The sequence below is a fragment of the Pieris napi genome, chromosome 20 (genome assembly GCF_905475465.1).
Source record: "Pieris napi chromosome 20, ilPieNapi1.2, whole genome shotgun sequence".
In the NCBI taxonomy this organism is placed as follows: Eukaryota; Metazoa; Arthropoda; class Insecta; order Lepidoptera; family Pieridae; genus Pieris; species Pieris napi.
Genome location: NC_062253.1, coordinates 7,924,407 through 7,945,683, shown reverse-complemented (window position 1 = coordinate 7,945,683; position 21,277 = coordinate 7,924,407). Strand labels below are relative to the sequence as shown.

The following is a 21,277-nucleotide window of genomic DNA, read 5'->3' as shown; positions in this document are numbered from 1 at the left end:
TTAGAAAAATATGTGATCCGCACGCGAAAGCGTTTCCGTAAATATCATACACCTGTAAGATATGACTATCATTCTAATTAATTGATTTAATTAAACGACATTGAACTTCAAAGCAAATCCTGCAATTAAAAAATTATAGATAATTAAAATGAATCATGGAATAACGGAAAAATTATATGGAAAAATTGTCTGTATGAAAGTGCTATCTAAATGGACATAACCGACCTTTTATTCATAAAAAAAAACGGATCTTTTTCAGCTAATTTGTAATAATGATGTGACCAAATTTTACTGCTGAGTGTCTTTACGTAGACTTCATTTATTATATAAATGAGGGGAATAAAGTACATAAGTTAATATTGAAATATAATCTATGAAAGTACAGAAGGGATTTAAACAATCTTATCTGTAGAATAATAAATAAAATGACATTCTAGTACTTATGAGGCCATAAATTTGCATTTGCACAAGCATAATTCGCTTAAGACATGTCGGAGATTTTTAGGTCTTAGACATACCAGCTTTCTCACGTCGCTAGTGTTTAAAAACGCCATAATACACGATAGTTAAGGCACAAATTGAAATATGTAGTTAAAAATAATAAGTGTAGTAAGTATATTTTAAAATTAAAAGCTTACTTCAATCACTAACTTTGCCTAACGACGCGACTATTATAAAAGTATGTGAGGAAATTGACTTCTTGTATAATTTACGATCTAAGCAATTCAATGCATTATGCAAACAATTTATATGGCTCATTGAGAAATAGCTAGGCGAGCATTTAATTCTATGACATAAAATACATCTCCCAAATACAAGTATATGAAATATTGAAAATGCGAAATAGTTTTAAAAATTACGTAATGAATAACCAGAAAAATAACAAAAGCAATGTATGCCGCGTGGTTATTGTTAGACTCGTGATAAACAGCTTAAAACTTTATAAATATTTTTTTTACGCTTATCAGGCGACTGTGCTCGAGAAGCTAGACAGTAATTTCCTAAATACTTTATTTACGTTTTCAAAGGCTTGGCATCTCCCGCCGGATCTTACTCCGGAAATTTGTAAACACCGGATTTCTATATAGTCCTAATTAAAAATACAATGGCAATATAGCCTCTAGTAAATTCATAAAAATATACCACGCTACATTGGTGATAGCTGATAAGATTTTTTGTAGGTTATCTTATAACTCAACTTGCAAAGCTGTTAGAAAAAGCAGGAAACAGACCGTTTTTGGTATAATAAGAGGAAGGCGCACAATGCAGAAGATTATCATGAGAATTGCATTGAAACGTTACGCGTGTCAGGAACTTTGTTTCACGGTTTTTATCTTACTAATGAAAGGATGGTATTACATTTTTACTACTGAACAGAAGCAATTGCTTCAACTATATGGAATGTATCTTTGATATAGTCTACCTATATTTTTGAAACCATTTAAAGTATCTAAACTCCTTTTTAAAATGGTAAATATATAGTGCCTCATAGACTGTCGGTATAAATGTTGTTCATTCTTAAATAAACGAAAGAAAAGAACAAAAACAAATGAAGGCAATAATAAAGATTTTGTTTGTTACTACGCGGTAATTTTGGAGTTTGAATTGAAAATTTTTGATAGAAAAACTACATTTTTGAGAGGTTTTTCCTCGAAAACGCAGTGAAATTACTCAAAAAAATTTTATAATAAATATTTCGTTTTTTATTTATCTTCGTGGCTTAATTTTAAACCTTGTAAATTTACAAATCAAGTTAACCGTAATCATAGGTAACAAGAAATCGTAGAATTTTGTCGTCTCGTTAACATGCAAGATTGTGCAAACGATGATGTCACGGCTTCTAACACTTAGCACCATCTTCGAATTAACCTTGGCCCCTGAATCTAAGGAATCACCGCAGACATGGTACTTTATTTTATTTATATTTTACTATAATAGTCAAGTAAATGTTTAAGTATTTTTAACAATATTGTAAAAACTGTTTATTTGTTTGTTGGAAATAAATATAGGAGATATTACGAATATTCGGAACTGCCCTGCGATTCTGTAACTCACTTTTCGAACTCACACAGCGGTTTTCGCATCGGCGGTCGCTCTGAAATCAGTCGTGAAGCAGTCATTTTATGATTTGGCATTCTGATAAACAATAAAATACAAGCTCCCACCTTTTCAGCTTTTTAGCTTGCTTGCTATGCACTTAACATTTTATGAAATTACGCACCCGATACAATAATTTTAAGAACTTTTTCCTTTACTTTAATGAACACCAAAATATTAAATTACTGTTTGGAGCATAACTAAAAGACTCCATAGTTAGACTTGGATTACACAAAAGCTCTAACTTTAATGAATTAAAACAGACACAAACTTGCATACCGTTCGAGATGTTTTAGAAGTGTTTAGAAAAATTTACTGAAATATCTGAATTCTAGCAAATTGAGAATCGTATTTATTATTAATTGTATTTTTAATCGTTTAGATTTTAGTTTAGTTTTAATTAGTATTTCTAGTTTTACATGTAACTTTGCTTTTTTTATGCATTCCTGGTACTTTAACCAACTGAGGGAGTGTCTTTTTTTATCTTTCCATACTAGGGTTGAATGAAAGAAATCGCTTGTTAGAAATAAGGCCGCCTGTTGCCTAACTTATGGGACCTGTTTTTATATGTATGTTTAAGGTAACGAAGTGAAAATAAATTAATATTATTTAAAGTTGACTAATGAATAGCAATGCATTGTCGTCATATTAATTCTACTACATTTAAATTCCATCCATGGTTCCATTTCGTTATGTTCTAATTAGTCCAAAAATAACCTTTGAAACCAATATACTTATTTAATGCGTTTGCGCAGACACGAAGGCGCATCAGCCGGTCACATTAGCCTTATATGCGTAAAGATGGTCAGTCTACTTCTAAATTAGAATGAAGAGGACACACCATATAAAGATTATTAGCCAATTATCACATTCCATTTGCATTTTAAATTCTATCATGCAGTACAAATTTGATACAGTTTCGAAACACTAATTACAGAAACTTAAAACAGTTTTTTAGGGTTTAATCTGACTCATTCGACTAAGTGTTTAGCTATATTCATCTCTTTCTGTCATATTATGTTTACGGTGTAACGAAAAGAGACATTAGTTAAAATAAAAGTAACAATAAACCAAATTTTCTGACCTTTCTAGACAACAAGAAAACCAAAGATTCGAGTAATTTCGCTGTTTGAGTGAGACGTTTACTTAAATGGCGCATGTAGTTAATAAAGTATACATATATACCGATAACGATATAACCTTTTTGGTCTAGGCTTCAGATTTCTGTCTCTGTTCCGTGATAATTTTTAATAGGCAAGTGGGTGATCATCCTTCTGCCTGATCACCATCGACGTTTTGGGTCTAAGGTATGCCAGTTTTCTCACGATTTTTTCATTCCTACCATGAGTGTAAAATGCGCACATAGACAGAAAGTCCACAATCGGGAACAGTCAGTGCACAGTCGGGGATCAAACCTACAGCCCCAGAACCACTACAGTTTTTTTTTAATGGCTCTAGACGATTTGTGCCAGCGCCAAGTATAGGATTTTTTATAATTCGTGCTTGTCTTTTTAGAAATTCGACCGTGTCATGTACGGTTTAAGCACTCGACCGCACAACCCTCCCAAAGGGCGAGAACAAATTTAAATTAAATTAAAACTTGCCCTCGAACCGGGAATCGAACCCGGTACCCCTCACCTAGCTGCCACTTAATAAGACCGATAGGCTATGAGGCCCCTACCACTAGAGTTAATAAATTAAATGAACAAAAAACTGTTAACGTTTTGTTTTTATTTTATTACGTCAATCCTGTGAACTATTATGTAAAGGTCGCAAAACATGTAAACAAATTTGACCTCAATGACTTTAACTTAACGCTTACTTTAAATTGACTTAACACACAACTAACTGAGATGTTAATAGAATAACCACAGACTATAGGAATTTCTGTTGTAATAGTAATTAGCAGTAGTGAATTGTCCAGTGTTTGGGTGCAAAGGTCGTTGACGCAAAGAAGTAGGCTGAGTTGGATTAGATTTGGATTTATAACCGACTTATTTATCTTAAGACATAATATGCTAATTAATTACTACTTTAATGTAAAATGTAAATGACGAATTTTGTTCTGCTGTTTTTTATGTTATACCTATCTTAACTATATTTCTAGCAAGTACCTATCATTTATAAACAACTTTTTTATTACTTTATTAAAATAGGTATTTAGTTAAATAGCTACCTTGGTGAATTTAAAAGAGTCGGTAATAATAGATAGATAGATAATATTTATATCCTCTGTGTCTCAGTAGCCGTCGCCACGTAGTGAATAACCCAGAGTTCCTATGTATATTTTATCATTATTTAGGATTAATAGGCACAGAACACCTACTTTCTTTAAAAATCTGAGACCCGTATCTTAAATCAATTAACGAAAAAGACGCACACACGCTCCAGCGAGAACGAACGGTAACACAGCCCAATATGTTTATTTTGTAATAAGAATTGTTCAACAAGTCGTCAAGGCTTTATTGTTAAGTGGGTGTTGCTTTAAAATAGATCATAATAATGTACCCTTTTGTTTTAGTACCACGGCATCATTTGTCTTTATATGACCGATTTAACATGACATGTGTTGCTCAAGTCCCGTTGAAGTATCACAGCAAACACAAGCAAAAAGTTGGGACGAGTTTTACATTTATAATATAGTATAGTGTTTATATATTTTATTTACTACTTAATTTCGTAAATCTATTGGAATTATAATTGAGTTGAAATCTAGAGGTTATAAAGCATCATTTAAGTTTGAATGTAAAATATAACTCTCCTTCGATAGGGTTTCAAAAAGTCCACCAAAATAATATAACAGATTGAAAAAAACAATGGTCGTTGACATTCAGTACAGTTAGAAAGCAATAAAATATCTTCACAAAGCAATAAATCCTTTTCTAGAAAATTTAAACGTAAACTAATGGAAAATCTAAATTGGTAGTGATCTCATACTGGAGTATCTCGTGTCCATAAAATGACTGCGATTAATATGATTAATTTAATAATTCTCAACGCTTCGCAGTTATCTCGAAGTAATTTTTCAGATTTTGCTGTTTTTAACTGTTTGCCTGTATACGCTTTTTTATATAATGGGTATTTGGTCCATAACTGTCTCGTACAACAACAAAAAATCATAGTTTTACGTATTTAAATAGACTATAACGTCACCCTGTCACCCTGATGGTGTCACCCCGTTACCCTGATGGTGTCACCCCGTCACCCTGATGGTGTCACCCCGTCACCCTGATGGTGTCACCCTGTCACCATCTTAATTATATTGAACAAATAAGATTACATTTTTAGGTGTTCCTTATATGAAATGTCAGCGTAAAATTAAACGAATGATGGAAACTGTTACACTGTAAAAAAGACGAAATAAACTATAGTTTAATATTCTTTAACATTTAGTAACATGCGTCAGTGCGTAATTTTGCGATGTAGGTAAACACAGTACCTTTCGTAACGATGGTACCCAACATCAATCTAAACACGAATTAAAGCATTAACCTTTCGCTTGAGAAAATGTGCCAACTGTTTCAAAATAAACTCATTTATGTACATTGAATTGAAGGTTTTTGACGTGGGAATGCGGTGTATCCTCAACACAGCCTTCCTTAGTAGGCATTGTTCTGTTACCTGAAACAAAACAAAACTAATTATATAACGTAGTTAAATACGACTGTGAACAATTGTTATACACATAATAGTATAATAAATCAAAGATATAAGTCAAATATGTAAATAAAAGTACATGCTTCTAAGTTTAGTGTATTATGTAATATTTATATCACAAATAATTAGAGCCCGTAGCTAGTAAACAGTACGGGTAACCAGTTTTTCCGTTGTAACTACTAATAAGTAATTTATAAATAAAATACAGATTAATAAGGTGATGCAAACAAGTAGTTCCATATAGACATATCTTAGTATGCATTTAAATATACAGAAGTAAATTAGTTACACATTCCATATTCAATTATTTCGATTTTTTTCTATAGACAAAAATGGGTGTCTATGGGCTGCGAAGACTGCCCTTTTTGGTCGTCCCGCAAGCTCGTTTGCCCCCCTATTATATAAAAAAAAGACAGTTGACATTAGTAGAATCTACTAACAGATATTACATACTAATTTTAAGCGAATAGTATGGCTTGTGGAAATGATAAATGTAGAATAAATCAAATGATATATAGCGTAAGATTTAATATAATTCCACCCGACAGGCATGATTCGCTTTCAATTGCAAACCATATTTATGTAAACCCATTCGTTCTAAGATCGCGATAATATAAATTATGCAGTTTATATTATTGAAACTCGTTTGACTATAAACGATTTGCTAAAATTTAATTTTTAAAGCAAATTCTTTCGATCTTTTTACAAAAAAAATCTTCAAATTTCTGGAAAAACTGCTCTGTTTAGAAACGAAAATGTATTTATTTATTTACGTTTCGTTACCTTGTACTAAACCATAAAAAATAATATGTAATGATTTAAAATTGAATTATTTTAATTAAACTTGGATTGTTGTTTTAATTTTTTGTCCTATTCCGTTCATTGTATTTTTAATATTTCAATATTAAATTTTGTTTTAATATTTCGTTATTTATGTAGTGAATATTTTGTCTAATTAAATAAACTAAAATACTCGTCAATTTAAACATAAATACTTTAAAAAAGGCTAGGACAATAAAATTTGTATTATGTATGTTTTTCTATCTTACGACATAAAAAACATTACATAAATTAAACCAGGATGTAAATTTGAATTACAATGTTAAACATTTTTTATTATTGTCACGGTCATTAATTTTGTAACATTAAGATAATATGCGTTTCAAAATTAATTCCCAGTTCGCAAAGATTTATTTTTTATCTCATATTATAAAGCTTTGTACTTGAATAGGAACTGGTTCGAACAACTCATAGACAATTTATTTTTAGTAATAATAATAATTTATTTATTTCAAGAATATGGTACAAAATGTTAGGTGATACAATCGTAAATCGTTCGCATATTCTGCCACACACAATGGCGCGAAAATTTGTCTTATTCTTATTGAATGCTATATTAGCGCAAGTGGATCCGCGCTAGTAATCAATAATTTTCAATCTTTCTAAATAAGGCTTTTGATAATCGTATGCACGAGTCATTACCAGAAGTGCCCGGTCCTTTAAAAGTGGTACAAATACCAATACGAAGAGGCTGTTTCGAGACTCAAATGATGACTGCACTAAGTAGGTAGAACAGTCTGACCAATGTATGGCAATTACAAAATATGGATATATATTTATATAGTGATAGAATAATATAGTATATATTTATTTGTACCTAGAAAGCCTCCTGCAAAACTTATTAAGAGATTTCAATACTAAATTCTTTTTAATGTCTTAGATTTAAATATCGTCTTTTCGTACCATGATTATCGTGTCCAAATTTAAGAAATATGATTGTTTTAACACGCTTCGCCGTTTACTTGCAATGTGCTTGCGGTGCCTTCACAACCCTTATCTATCTTTCGCGATTTTTACCTGTAAACACCGACCGTAAACAATAGGTATATTTCTAACCGAAATTAAGGTTTATTTGACATTAGCCTTTTTATAAATTTCGTTTATAATGCATGGAGCACGTTTCTTTAAATATTCTTTTTGTGTCACTTTAGAATCTTGTATATAATGCAAATAAGATGTGTCACGAATTCCAAACATAAACAAAAAACCGGACATAACTGTATTTATTTTAATATTGGAAAACGTACATAAGTTTTAATACGATTAAACTGATTCACATAGATATTTTTTTTTCAACGTACGTATAATATAGAACATTTGTCTATGTAAATAAATGATGGAATATAGGAACTCTAAATTGTTTTTTACCTGTGTCCTTTTTTGAATTTCGAATTTGAACATTCGAAATTCAAATTAATTTTCAAAAAAGTGTTATATAATTTGCATTAGCGTTATTTCTACAATTTTTAATACCGGACTTTTATTTCTATACAAATAAAAATTCCAAATTCAAATGATGCTGCTAAACGTATACAATCAAAACTTCACATACATGCAAAGTCAGGTAGAAATCGCGCCAACATTTCGTATGTATTGGAGAAATGGACTTTCGCATTCGAACGTAATATTATGTAAGTTGTAGCGTATATGACGGTGACTTATGATTTTTGAGGTGTGCAACAGTTTTTTTGAAATATGTTTAAATTAATTAAAAAAGTTAGGTCCATGACCTGTGTTCGGTGTTCATTAATTAATAACGTATAGCAAAAAATGCCATCCAAATCGCTTTTTTGTAGGATATTAATTGTTCATAAATATACGCATAACCACAACATACAATTTATTTTCGTGTAATCAAAATTTTTAATATTGCGTCAAATTATTTAATTTTCATGTTTTTAATGAAAACATAATTTCAATTAATTTTTACGAAATTTATTTCAAACTTATATTTGTCATCGCATTCATTTAAATATGACGGTAACGTAATAATTTCACCAATTTCCTAAGTTATGTAAAAGAAAGTTTTTAATGTTCGACTCATGGTTCTGAATATTCAATAAAGTTATGAATTAAAAATTGAAATAATTATAAGTTAACCGTTTCTTATATTTGATTAATAGATGCCGGAATAAAAATCTAAGTTGTATAAACGAAATCTGTGTATAGGATCACAGCGCCTTAGAAAAAGCAACATCAGCATTCCTAAAGGATTTGTTTGATAGTCCCTTAGAAATACTAACGAACATTAATTAAAATTGTTACTAAATTTTATTTACCAGTTCTATGGGTTTTTGTGTCCACAACCCATGTTTTTATTATCACATATTGTTCAAGTGTGTGTGTGTGTTATCTCACCGTAGTTTTAACTCGAGATTCGTCTAGTTGTCAATCGGCACTCGTTATCCTTATAGTAAACTTGGCCGACACTTTCGTGTGACATTAACTTTATCAGAGCGTATAATCTTTGTCAAATGTATTATAAAAGGTATTAATCAGATATAAAATTAATGAAATTCTTTATAACAAACAAAACTCAGCGCGAAAATCTCCCATATATCAAAATCTAAGGGTTACAAGATTGTAGTCGCCAAGTGAAATGGTATTTAGAGGAAGCGCTCGAACAATCAGTTCAGCTAACATGCATAAATGAGAGCTAACGCACACATATACACTAATTACACGTATACGCGTGTGCGCGCAGTTTTCACTTATACTGGAAGTATTAGCGATGTTTTATATCGAGTCATAAAAGTATTATTTAAAAGGGAAATGTTAACCTGTTTGCGAAATTGAAAGTTTACTTGTGTTATTTCTATAGAAGAGTTATCAAGATCCGATTTCAATTAAATTTAAATAAAGAACGGTTGATGGAATATGCATGTACGATATTTCCAAAACAAAACGAAATTACCGCCGAATTAAATTTTCCACGCTATCATTGTACTGTCAAAATAATTCAGATGAGCAGTGAAACTATGTAGAATATTCTCACATGCATCTAATGGTGGCATGTGAAATTATAAAGGCAAACAATATATTGTAAAAAGGTGATAACATCTTTTTCTTTAATAACTGTGTATCTTCCTCGTAGTAGATTTCAGCTCTCGTGTAAGAAATTCTTGTTCATCAGTAAGTTTTAAAAATTGAATACTCGAGGCTATTCTAGACTATTCTTGTAAGAAAATAAAAAAAAGTTACATTGCGAATTACAGCTACAGTTGATTAGCGTTAGACTAAACAGTGTTAATAGGGAACAAACAGAACACTAGTGTTTTACTTAATAAAGACAGAAGTCTTATAAAAGTTTAAATACAAATTAATAAATTCATTTGAAACTTTAATTACTCATTAGACAATTACTAGTTGCACACCTATACCACAGACACAATTAGCTTTAGACAGAATTGTCTATGATTAACGAAAAACAAGTGAGTTACGTCATCGACCGGCTAATGGCCAGTTATAAACAATGAAAGAAAGTGCAACTATTCATGACCGTGAAAGTGACTTAAAACAATGAAAAAATTCATTCCGTAATCCGTGTTGCGTAAGTTAAACGGTAATTATTAGCGCAACGGGTCCGTTTCGTTCTGATTCAAAGATTTTGTAAATTGTTATTTAATTATTGTGTAATTTTAGGCTTTGCGTTTACATAATTAAGCTTGAACTAAATAGATGTTACTTAAGTTGTTGCCAAAGTCAATAAGATATTTTTTTGGAAACATTTTTTTATCCGTTCTACTGTATTTTATGGGCCAATACATAATTACATTTTTGACGGTACCCATGAACAGTATTAATCAGGTAAAGGATTAACTAAATTTGATTATGACGACACTTATGATTTGTACAGTGGTACCTATAAACTATTATTTATTTTTTTAAATGAAAAGACTGCCTTGCGATTCTGTAACTCACTTTTCGAACTCTCACAGCGGTTTTCACAGCGGCGGTCGCGCTCAAATCAGTCGTAAAGCAGTAATTTTATGATTTGGCATTCTGATAAACTACAAGTCTCCTCCTTATCAGAATGCCAAACCGCTGTGAGAGTTCACTAAGTGAGTTACAGAATCGCAAGGCTGTACTTGAAATTGTTGAACAACTATCACTTTTAAAGCTAATATTAAGATATATTACAAACGTAATATATAAATAGTTACGACTATTGTCTTCTAAAGAAAGTCAATATTAAGACCAGTCTGATAAAAGATCCCACAAGGAAAAGCCTAAACGAAATTCACCGTCGTCCTTGGATTGCTTGCGGAAGCATTTTAACCCAAATGTTGCAATATGTCACAACCTTCCTCATATAAACCATAATCCTCTATAATCTTAACAAATCCTTTCTCAATTATGTTGAAAATTGCCTCCAATATAATAATAACGCCCACATTCAACCTTGTTGTTTGACGTTAATGTGTAAACTTATATAACATATGTATTTAAGCCATAAAATTTATTATTCATAGGTATGCAACTATCTTCAAATTATTAGTATGCAACTATATTCAAATTGTCTTGACAGCGACAGCCTTGGATTGTACCACAAGTAAGTAAGCAAGAAAGTCATGATGTGCTTGCCTAGTGGCTGCAGCGTGCGTCATCTGAGGTCGTAAATTCGATCCCAGGTTATGTACCTAGACTTCTATCTATGTATGTGCATCTAACACTCACTTGCACGGTGAAATAAAATATCGCAAGGAAACCGGAATGTCTCAAATCCTAAAATAGATGACATGTGTCAGCCACAAGGCTGATCACCTACTTGTCTCTGAAATAAAAGTGATCAAAGATACGGTTGCAATATGAGGTCAAAACCCATTTAGTGACCCCCCACACGTGACGCTAGCGCTGGCTGCGTGCCGAACTCCCCGGGCTTACAAGGCGCCAGCACAACGTTATTTACGAACACGACGCCAGCAAAAAGCGTTCAGTAGCCGGCCAGCGCTGGCGTCACGTTGCCGCGGCGTCGACGTCGCGTCGACGCTGTGCGGACGCTGACACGACGACGACGCTCGGAAGACGCTAGTGTGGGGGGTCTCTTATTGTTATAGCGCTACTGGATTACTATTGTTAAGTAATTTAAGTCTAGCTTAATTTACTAAATATTAACTTTAATATAAGTGTAACTACTTATGCTTTATTAAAGGGAAGTAATTATTTTTCTAGTTGTTAAACTGTTTAGCGCGTGCACGAATACACTAAATCAAAAGATGTTTCCTTTTTAACCATCTTCCCGTATGTCAAGGAGTGATTAGACTCCACATTCGCGTGATAGAGCCTTCGTTGACGAACAAATAAAATGCTAATACTATGACCGAAATAAATTCAAAAGCTTATAATTGGTATTCATTCATTTGACCTAAGGCCAATAAGTCAAGGTTTAAGCGAATTCTTTGAATTATCAGACACCACAGATGTTTCATTAAAATAATTTAATAAATCTCGAATACGAGTTATTTCATATTGATTAATCAAACAATGGCCTAGAAAAATGACATACAAATGTTAATTAAAAAGTCACACACAAACGTAAGCACATAAACACCAATATATTTTGATTATATTTTCTTATTTATTTGTTAATATTAAGTAGGCTTTTGGCTTCCTAAGAAATTATTATATAATATTCCGTTTAGTATTGTTTTGTGATCTTATTAAACGTTTTTCAAAATGTATTTGACAACCGTTGTACATAAATAACGTTAACATTACATAAAGACCTCATTGAAACGAATCAATCAATTTTCACGTCTACCTAAAGTTTAGTTTCGTCAACCTAATGTTCTTAGACCTAGCTGTGTGGACGCGGACAGAATCTATAATAGACTTGCGAAAGGTGAGCCTTGGCCGACATTTTTATAATACGTCAAATTAAGTATTGTTAAAATCGCTTTAACCACAGAATTTATATCGTACAAACCCACGAATCTGTATGGATAATGCAATACGTGCTCAAGGAGAAAAATATTATACGGACTGGCCCTACTAAGAACCTCTCGTAATTAGCTACTACTTATATTAAATATATATTATTATATTTTTATTTATTACTATTTTTATTTTTTATTAAGCTTTTATTTTAGTTATAGTTACGTGTTTTGAGTTTTTTTTTTGTTAATTATTTATGCACTTCTTGTACTTTACCCTCTGTATGTGTTTCTTTTTTATTTTTCCATCTTAGGGCTGCCTGGAAGAAATCGCTTGCTAGCGATAAGGCCACCCGTTGCCTTATAACTTACGTAAACTTTTTTTTTTTATGTATGTTTTGTATAAGGTAAATAAATAAATAAGAACCATAAATTGAGGGCGTATATCAGGAACAGTATTATATCTATTGGTTATCCAAAAACTGATACATAAATCTGTGGCTAAGACGAAAATTTAAAGCACCATTACAAAACAATAATATCAAACTAAATTAATTTATTATGAGGTAGTTATAAGTTCTAGTACAATTTAGGTCATGTCCTGAACTTAATTTATCTAAACGTCACTTTAAATATTTTTAATTAAATGAAAAGTACATTATAATGATAAGAACGACTCCTACGATAGTAAATTCTCACGTATTTATATAATTCTAAACGCATTAATCATTCTACAATTCAGCAATTTTATCAATATTAGTATATCATTAAATTATCATTATTTATTTATCATTATTCTCATGGCCTTAACCACGTGACCTCTAGAAAAACAATAGACACATCTGCCTCAGAAAATCACTCATGTGACAATAATTTTAAACAAATCAATAAGGTTTGGAGGCTAACTTCGCTTTGTTTAGAACCTATTTTCACGTCAATGTTTACAATAAAACAAAGAAGTTCTTTTTTTGAATTTTGTTTAAAAGCATTTAAGAAGGTATGGTTTTACATATGAGAGGTCTAACTTAGCGGAGTGAATAGCTTTTAAAGTATTAACTTATGTTTTTTTGTTACGGTCTTTGCTTTATAATGCATTTAAGTTTCAAGTGTAATTCGTATATAAAATGTACTTTATTATATTACCTGTAATTTATAAATTTATATACTATTCGTATATTATCAAATATATGACAGTTAAAACGAAGCCATTTGTTGTTGTTTGTCGACTGAAGATATTACGAGACGTTTTTCAAGTCCGTTTTTTCTCTTTTTGGACTACATCGCCTATCACCAAGTAGACTTCCGGAGCAACATTTGCAACATTTTAGGAATACTATAGAAAGTGAGAAGCCACACGCAGTCCGCACGATCTCAATTCACAGTCGTCTATTTGCATAACAATACAGCCTTAGAAATAGTCCAACTATGAAGTAACAGTTAACACATTGTTAAGGCTTTTGTTGTAAATTTTCCATAACTGAATCAAATAGAGCGGACCACAGACTGCATCGGCGAAATATACTCTATGATTAAAAAACACTATGTGATTAAAATGGGCTTAATTATCACAATTTTATAATTTACATATAGTGGTTTATCAATTGCAAACATAATACATTATTTACCAAAGTCTAGTAGAGACTTGACCAGATTTTATGACAATAAATTTGAGAATGACAATTACAATACAATACAATTTCTGACAATATTGTACTTAATTGACATAGGGACGTCACAGTTTTTACGCTTAAACCCTTCTATTCGGAGGTCCAGGGTTTCGTTTCCCGGATATATTCGAGTTGAAAAATATATATTTGATTACATATGTAGGGTGAAATGAAACAGAAGAGAATGTATCTTATAAATCCCATCGTATATTTCCGAGACTTATAAAAGTGTGGTATTTGAAATTGTTCATGAAATATTTTCAGTATTTCATACGGTTTATTAATATTTGTGAGATTTTTATTTCCATTAGACATATGTAAGGCGAGGTATTCTGCATAAATCACAAGTGATTGAACTTTAGTATTTGTATATTATGTCAAAATTGACCCGAAAACATTTAAACTGTACATGATGATTCATTTCGTTTCGCATATTATCACTTTTTGATTAAATCTTTAGTCTATACAAGCCTGTTTGTTTGAGATAATTAAGGATTGGTAATAAAATATATAACAATGAATAATAATGAAGGGCGATAATCTTATAAATAATTATTCATGTCGTCCAATTTTGTATGAACAAACACGTGATAACTAGTAAGTATATATTAAGCATTTTTTGTTTTAAAATAGCGATTCAATCTAAGAAATGACCAACGCTATTGCTTACAGTGCTATGTGTATATCATTAATATGACAGCAGTTTAATTTTGATTAAGTATCTGCGTAAGTATGAAAAATCTGATCTTAGAGACTAAGACAAAAAAACATTCAATTTAATTATTAATTCATCGTCAAGATCATGGAAGCCACAGTGAATTTTTTAAGAAAACATTTTCGTTATGAAACCAAGCCCGAATCAAACAAAATGTAAAGTCAAAAAGCAAGATTCGATTAGTTATTCTAGCGTTTACTCAGTCGTATTGGCGCGTTTCTTACGCAACACCGATTACAATTACTGGCCGCTTGCAAAAGCACAATTAACGTATGTTTCCAAATACTTTGGCCAATGAATTGTATGAGAATAGAGTTTTTGCTCGCAATTTTTCCCATACTGACATTGTGCGATACATAATGAAAGTGAGTGGAATATATGGGATCACTGAACAACGGTTAATTAACAGCTGTGTTTATGGACTTTTTATGAAATTACTCGAAATGTTTCCCTCAGACTAAGCTAAGCATAACCGTATTGTATTTTGACATTGTTAAATCCCAACTCTGTATCTTACCCGTAAAATTATTCTTGTTACCATGGTTATAATTTTTGTATGAACACGTTTCCATGGTAACAAATACGCTAGTATCTTTACTATATAATTCAGAATGATGAAGTAAAATAGTCATTTATCTAATAGAAAAGTTAATTAAATTATATTTGCACTTGGAATTGCTAATATAAAATACGTTCTTTCAAAAATCATTACTTTTCGAGCCACACTCAAAAACAAGCCCATAAAATCTCCTGTCAGTGTGCGTTCACTCTATAAAATTTTGTAAAGTCTATGGAAATTTGCTTTTTAATAATAATTTACTATAGATTATAACTATAACATATTTATAAATTCTCGACATAAACTTATTGATCATTTCACTTTCCACGTGCTACATTTAATACTTTCGCTGGTTACGTTTGTATAATATCTTTAAACGATTGATAAACACTTAATATGAGAATGAAGGGAACAAGCTTTTAGTGTGAAATCTTACCATCATAGGTAACCAACTCTGGCCTAGCGACAAAATTTTTCTGAATTGAATATAGTAATATTTTGCATGCTTTAAATTTAGAAATCGATATATTTTATTCTTGATGTAGATTTTGTAAGCTTTTTTACTAACCGCTCTGTTAGTAAAGTATGTTATTCATAAAAAATATCTACGAAAATTAGAAGCTGATTTTACGTGTTCCATTTCAATGTGAACTTTCTATCATTCCTGAAAACGTTGATTAGTGTTTTTCTTTTATATACGATATAATTTTAGATTTCAAGATATAGTCATTTTTTTAAGGTTAAGAGATTGTAATGTAAGTCTGTTAAGCGCGGTAAAAATAACTTTGGTTCGTGTCAATGTCTACAGCTTTTTATATATAGAAAAAACATCTGTCCTATGTAGGAATAACTATTTTGAAGTCAACTTAGGCATCGACATTCGTAGATTTTTTTATTGAATACGTCGCATGAACGGAGGTTTGAATTTATTATTTTAAATCAACAAAAAAAAATAATTTAAGTGGAAATGGCGCGATATTATTTTTAAGTTTAAATACAAATGGAATTTTAATACAAAATTACGTGAAGGCATATTCTTACTATTTTTATTACGTTGCATCGTTGAAAGTATTACAATTTTTTTAAATAATTTGTAACAAAAAATAGTATAATACGAAAAAAATTTTTTAATGTCAAATCATATACAAAATATTGACTACTATAAAACCTAAAACAGGAATCCGATTTTTTTAAATTGTGTACAAAAATTATGTACTTAGAAAATTCAATTCTTCTTCTTAGAAAATTAAATCTTTTCTTAAATCTCTAATAATTAATATATTACCTGTTAATAAGACAAGTGTAAACAGCGCGCCTGCGCTGAAGTATCGCATAGAGCCCATAGTGCACACACAGTCACTTCACTGGCACTAGCACATCACGCGTCAAGCTGCGCGGAAAGTCAGCGCACTACAGTGGCTGGTCGTGCCAAGCCCAACCATGAGCCTGCTGGAGGGGCGGCCGGAAAACAAATGTCATGGATAGTGCTTTCAGGATTTGGTGCTTTTGTATTACTAAGGTTCTATTTGTTAAGAATTAGGACGTAATCTAAATTTATTAGTCTCTTTTATTGATTATATAATCAAAATTTTATATAGAGAGAGGCGTTAGCGCATTTTATATGTTTGTTTATGTTTAATAAACAAATTGGGGCTAAGTAGTTTTTGTCTTATATCATATTCAGTTTGTTTAGAAAACAATGTTCCTAAAGTGTTCTCCTTTATACTTCTTTGAGCAAGAATACAGAGACTTGTCACTTAACTTAGTATTAAATATGAGTAGTCTAGTACCTAATAATGTAGTTTAATATAACAGTTTTACTATTGTTAAACTATATTTGAAATTATAAACACAAAATAAAATTATATAATATCGAGTGCGTTTAAGTCTTTTCTATGGCCTAACATTGTGCGCAATACAGTTGAGAGTTAAGTAAATAATATATTTGTATGTAAGTTACAAAATATTAATTCATGTAAGTGTTATATAATTGCAAATATAATCTTTAAGTAGAAATTTATACATAAATGTAATTGTTCCAAATTGTCCAATTTAAATTCAATGAATTTCTTAAATTTTTGCAGAGAAGTTATTTTAGGAAAAATAACTATCGGCAAGTAGGTAAAATCGTTCAAACGATTTTTCGGTTTTAGACATACTGCTTTCCTCATCGTGTGAACAAGTATTAATTCTGCACAAAAACTTCAGCATTGGGAGTCACGCGTTAACAAACTAGGCTTATTTCCTCTAATTGAACACATGTATGTTATTTATTTGGAGAAAAGTGTCATCTGTAAGTGGTTTGATAAAATTTTAATGTTCATTGTAAACATACGCGATTATAACGGATCAAATAGTACTAATCCGAAGCTGAATATATTGAGTAGTTGGCAGCTATTCTTTCTGCTTAACAAAATGGCTAGTATTTTTATTGCATTTTATATATATTTTATAGACGTTTATTTTATTCTGTTACATTTATATTTACCAAAATTGTCATATATTTTAGATTAAAGAGCTTGTAACATATACCGAATATATAGTATTATGTATGTGGTAAACTTCAATAAATAAACAAACATAAAAAAAATCATATTTTTTAACGCAACCATAAACGCTTATAAAGGCTGGAATAACCGAGCTACACATTTGTCACCATTAATCCAAGTGTAACATTCCCTGAAGTGTGACCATTAAAATTTTTCACATGCCCATTCGAACATTATATGAAATGCGTTTTCCCAGCGGCGTCTTTGATTGAGGTACTGGTAGCAAGTCAATTAAACTTTTAAAAATCTCTCTCATCTAGAGCATATCTTTTACTTGTAGAAGAAAAATTTGACTACTTACTTCGTTATTGTATATAGAACTTGCAAATGCTATTTACAATAACGATTATGGCTTTTGTATACTCCGTAACTGAGAGAGTTTTTGTACCAAGAACACGATTGTGGGTATAAAAAGAAATGCATTTAAATAGGAGATTTTCGGACTTCATAATTATATATATTCAAATTATACTTTAATGGTCGTTGCTAATTTCTGCCTCTAGAAAATATATATAATTATATCATTTTAAAATATATTTTTGTTTAGTTTTTTGTACATTTTTTTTTTTAGTAATTGTTTTCTTTAATATTTGCATGGTCTCTTCGTGAATGTCATATTTGCCAATAACTGCTTGTTACATAAAAAATTGTAGTGTGCCGAGCGTTGTCAAGATTTATCAATAAATTAATAAATAAATATTATGGCCATAATAGGTTTACTAGTAGGCAGTAACTTTAATTCATTTTACATTAAATTTACTATTCTCCGCTGGCTCTGTGACCCAAAATGTGTCTTGGACTCCGAAAGGAGAAACTTCCAGCACTTCCTGTCCTGTATTTTTTTTTTTATTGCCCGCCAATTGCGAACAGCTTTCAGCTGCAGCAGGACCTCCTCCATTGTCGGTCTGCCGATACCTAGGCCGACCTCCTATTCTCCAACGCAGGCTAGCTCAGGTAAGTTTCCCTCTGTACCCGATCTTCGCCCATATGCTCAGGGTGCCCAAGCGAACGTCATTAGTATAAACAAATGCAAATTATAATTGAAAGATTTTAGAAGATAATTTGTAAATTCGTTTTGCTGATGGTACTACTAACTCATTGAATATGTAATGGCTATTGACAATATTTATGTAACAATCTGTACGGTTAGCATACAACATTGAATATCATACAATGATGCTGGGATTCTGTTTGTGCTACTAGAAAACTTGTGTTGATGTTGAGATAAACGTATGTTTATAAGATGTTTAATGTCTGTACTTCCAAGAGAAGGGCGCGCCTTTAAAGATAATAGTGACGATATTTGCTCTGTATTTACTATCAATGAGAATTACATAAATAAATCGTTTCTTTGCAAAGAAAGTGGTACATCTATTTATTTACACTTCGTTACCTTATACATAAAAATACATATAAAAAACCAGGTTACATAAGTTATTAGGGAACGGGCGGCCTTATCGCTAACAAGCGATATCTTCCAGGCAACCCTAATATGGAACAATAAAAAAAGAAACACCTACAGAGGGTAAAGTACAAAAAGTAACTATAACTAAAATAAAATAAAGTAAAATCTAAAGAAAAAATTCTAATCAAATTGTAACTAAAATTATTAAAAATTCACAATAATAAGTTTAGTTATTTATAATTGTTGTCAAAGTTATGGTCTAAATATTCTCCCACGCTATAAAGGCACCTTGCCTTTAAATTTTTTTTATTGTCTATTGTATAAATATTGCACACTCAACACTTGCATTTTCTGCTTTCTTAGGTCATTTTTTTACAATAAAATTCTTCCGTATTTACAGCAAAAAAAAAGTCAAATAGTTGTTTCTAAATTTCTAAAAAGCGTTACGATGTGACAGAATATTTGATATCCAAAGCCATTTGAGAAAGAATTTAAATTAAATTCTTTCACAGAGGTTTAATTCACACACTTACAACTCATTCTTTAGGTTTATTATGTTGTGATTGTTACTTTAGTGTACTCATAGTATGTAGTAATCTCTTTGTACCGTTTCTATCTGCGGATGGCTGGTGACCTGTTAACACTGGACCTCTTACAAAGACAGAAAGGGAACTTATAAATTGTTTTGTTAAGAGGCAAATAAACTTTATTATTATTTATCTCACCAACGGAAGTGTCTATAAAATTAGAATCAAGTTTTTAAGGAAGTATTGAAGGTCAGTCTATGTGAAAAAGTCGCTAAAAGCGATCCAATTACCCACTTTAGACGCGTAATATTTTATCCATTAAGGAAGTATTAATTTGCAATAAAATAGTTCTATTAACGCTTATGTGATTACAATTTGCTAAGTAATATATTATTAACATTCTTTACATATTAGTTGTACACTTATGATCGCTTGAATAATTTGTATTGCGGACAATATTAGAAATATCCGAACTTGGTAATCGCTACTAAAATAAATGTTAATAAGTTAAATGCGTTCATGAAGCGTTGGACTGCCTCGAAGGAGACAGATTGCCTGGCGAGGGTGGAGGGAAGGAGTTGAAAGCAAAGCGCCAGAAATTGGTGGTACTGGTAAGTTAAGGGGAGAGGCAATCCACTAGTGGATGTCAACAGGCTCAAACGACACCTTGCTTCTTCTTTTCCTTTCGTTGCCTGGAAGAGATAGCTTGTTAAGGCAGCCCGTTGCCTTCCTAATCATTCACGTCACAGGTTTTTAAACGTACTATTTATGTAACGAAGTAATAAATAAAAACAAATAGATATTGTTTATTATAAAATTTCCAGATTTACGTTTTATATTTAAACTTGCCTTAACTCTGATACTTGTTTCATATCTCATTAAAAGGCTTCGTACATAACCATGGCGAGTATGATGCTTTACACGCACGCGAACTAGCTGACTTCTCTTACGGCTCCCATTGAAATTTAATTAGAAACTAGCTGGTGCCCGCGACTTCGTCTGGGCAGGATAAAAATAATATTTGTCAAAATGATGTAGCGTGAATGACATATTTTATCTACTTCAAATACCAGAAGCGATAAAGTATCTATTATCATTTAGGAATCAATTGTAGTAACAAATGTGTTTTAATTTTATTGTAGTTATGCTACACTATTTTGCCTTTAATGGTAGGGGAGCCCAAGAGGGGATTTCGGGATTTACTAAAGCGCGGCAGATTAATATATAGGGGGATACCTTGTACCCGGTTAAGTACCTCCACAAAATATGAGGCCCATATATAAGGCCGCACGTGAAGGAGACAGGATCAGTTTAGTAAAAAAAAATTGACCATCAGAAATTCCCGAGCGCGTCAGATTAACGTAGGGTGAGTTAATTACATCCTAAAA

At 31.3% G+C, this 21,277-nt stretch overlaps 1 protein-coding gene across 6 annotated transcripts in view; it reads right to left on the bottom strand.

Annotated features, from left to right (window-relative positions):
• LOC125060028 (mucin-5AC) overlaps positions 1-16,838 on the bottom strand; it is an 83,722-nt gene extending 66,884 nt beyond the window's left edge. For 4 of the 6 annotated variants that reach the window (XM_047664770.1, XM_047664769.1, XM_047664772.1 and 1 more), the window contains exon 1: positions 16,694-16,838. In XM_047664770.1, coding sequence (XP_047520726.1) covers positions 16,694-16,751 — 58 coding nt within the window. In that variant the 5' untranslated portion in view covers positions 16,752-16,838. The remainder of the gene's footprint in view (positions 1-16,693) is intronic. The other 2 variants (XM_047664773.1, XM_047664774.1) reach the window with 1 other exon arrangement.
• Between the last annotated feature and the right edge of the window lie 4,439 nt (positions 16,839-21,277).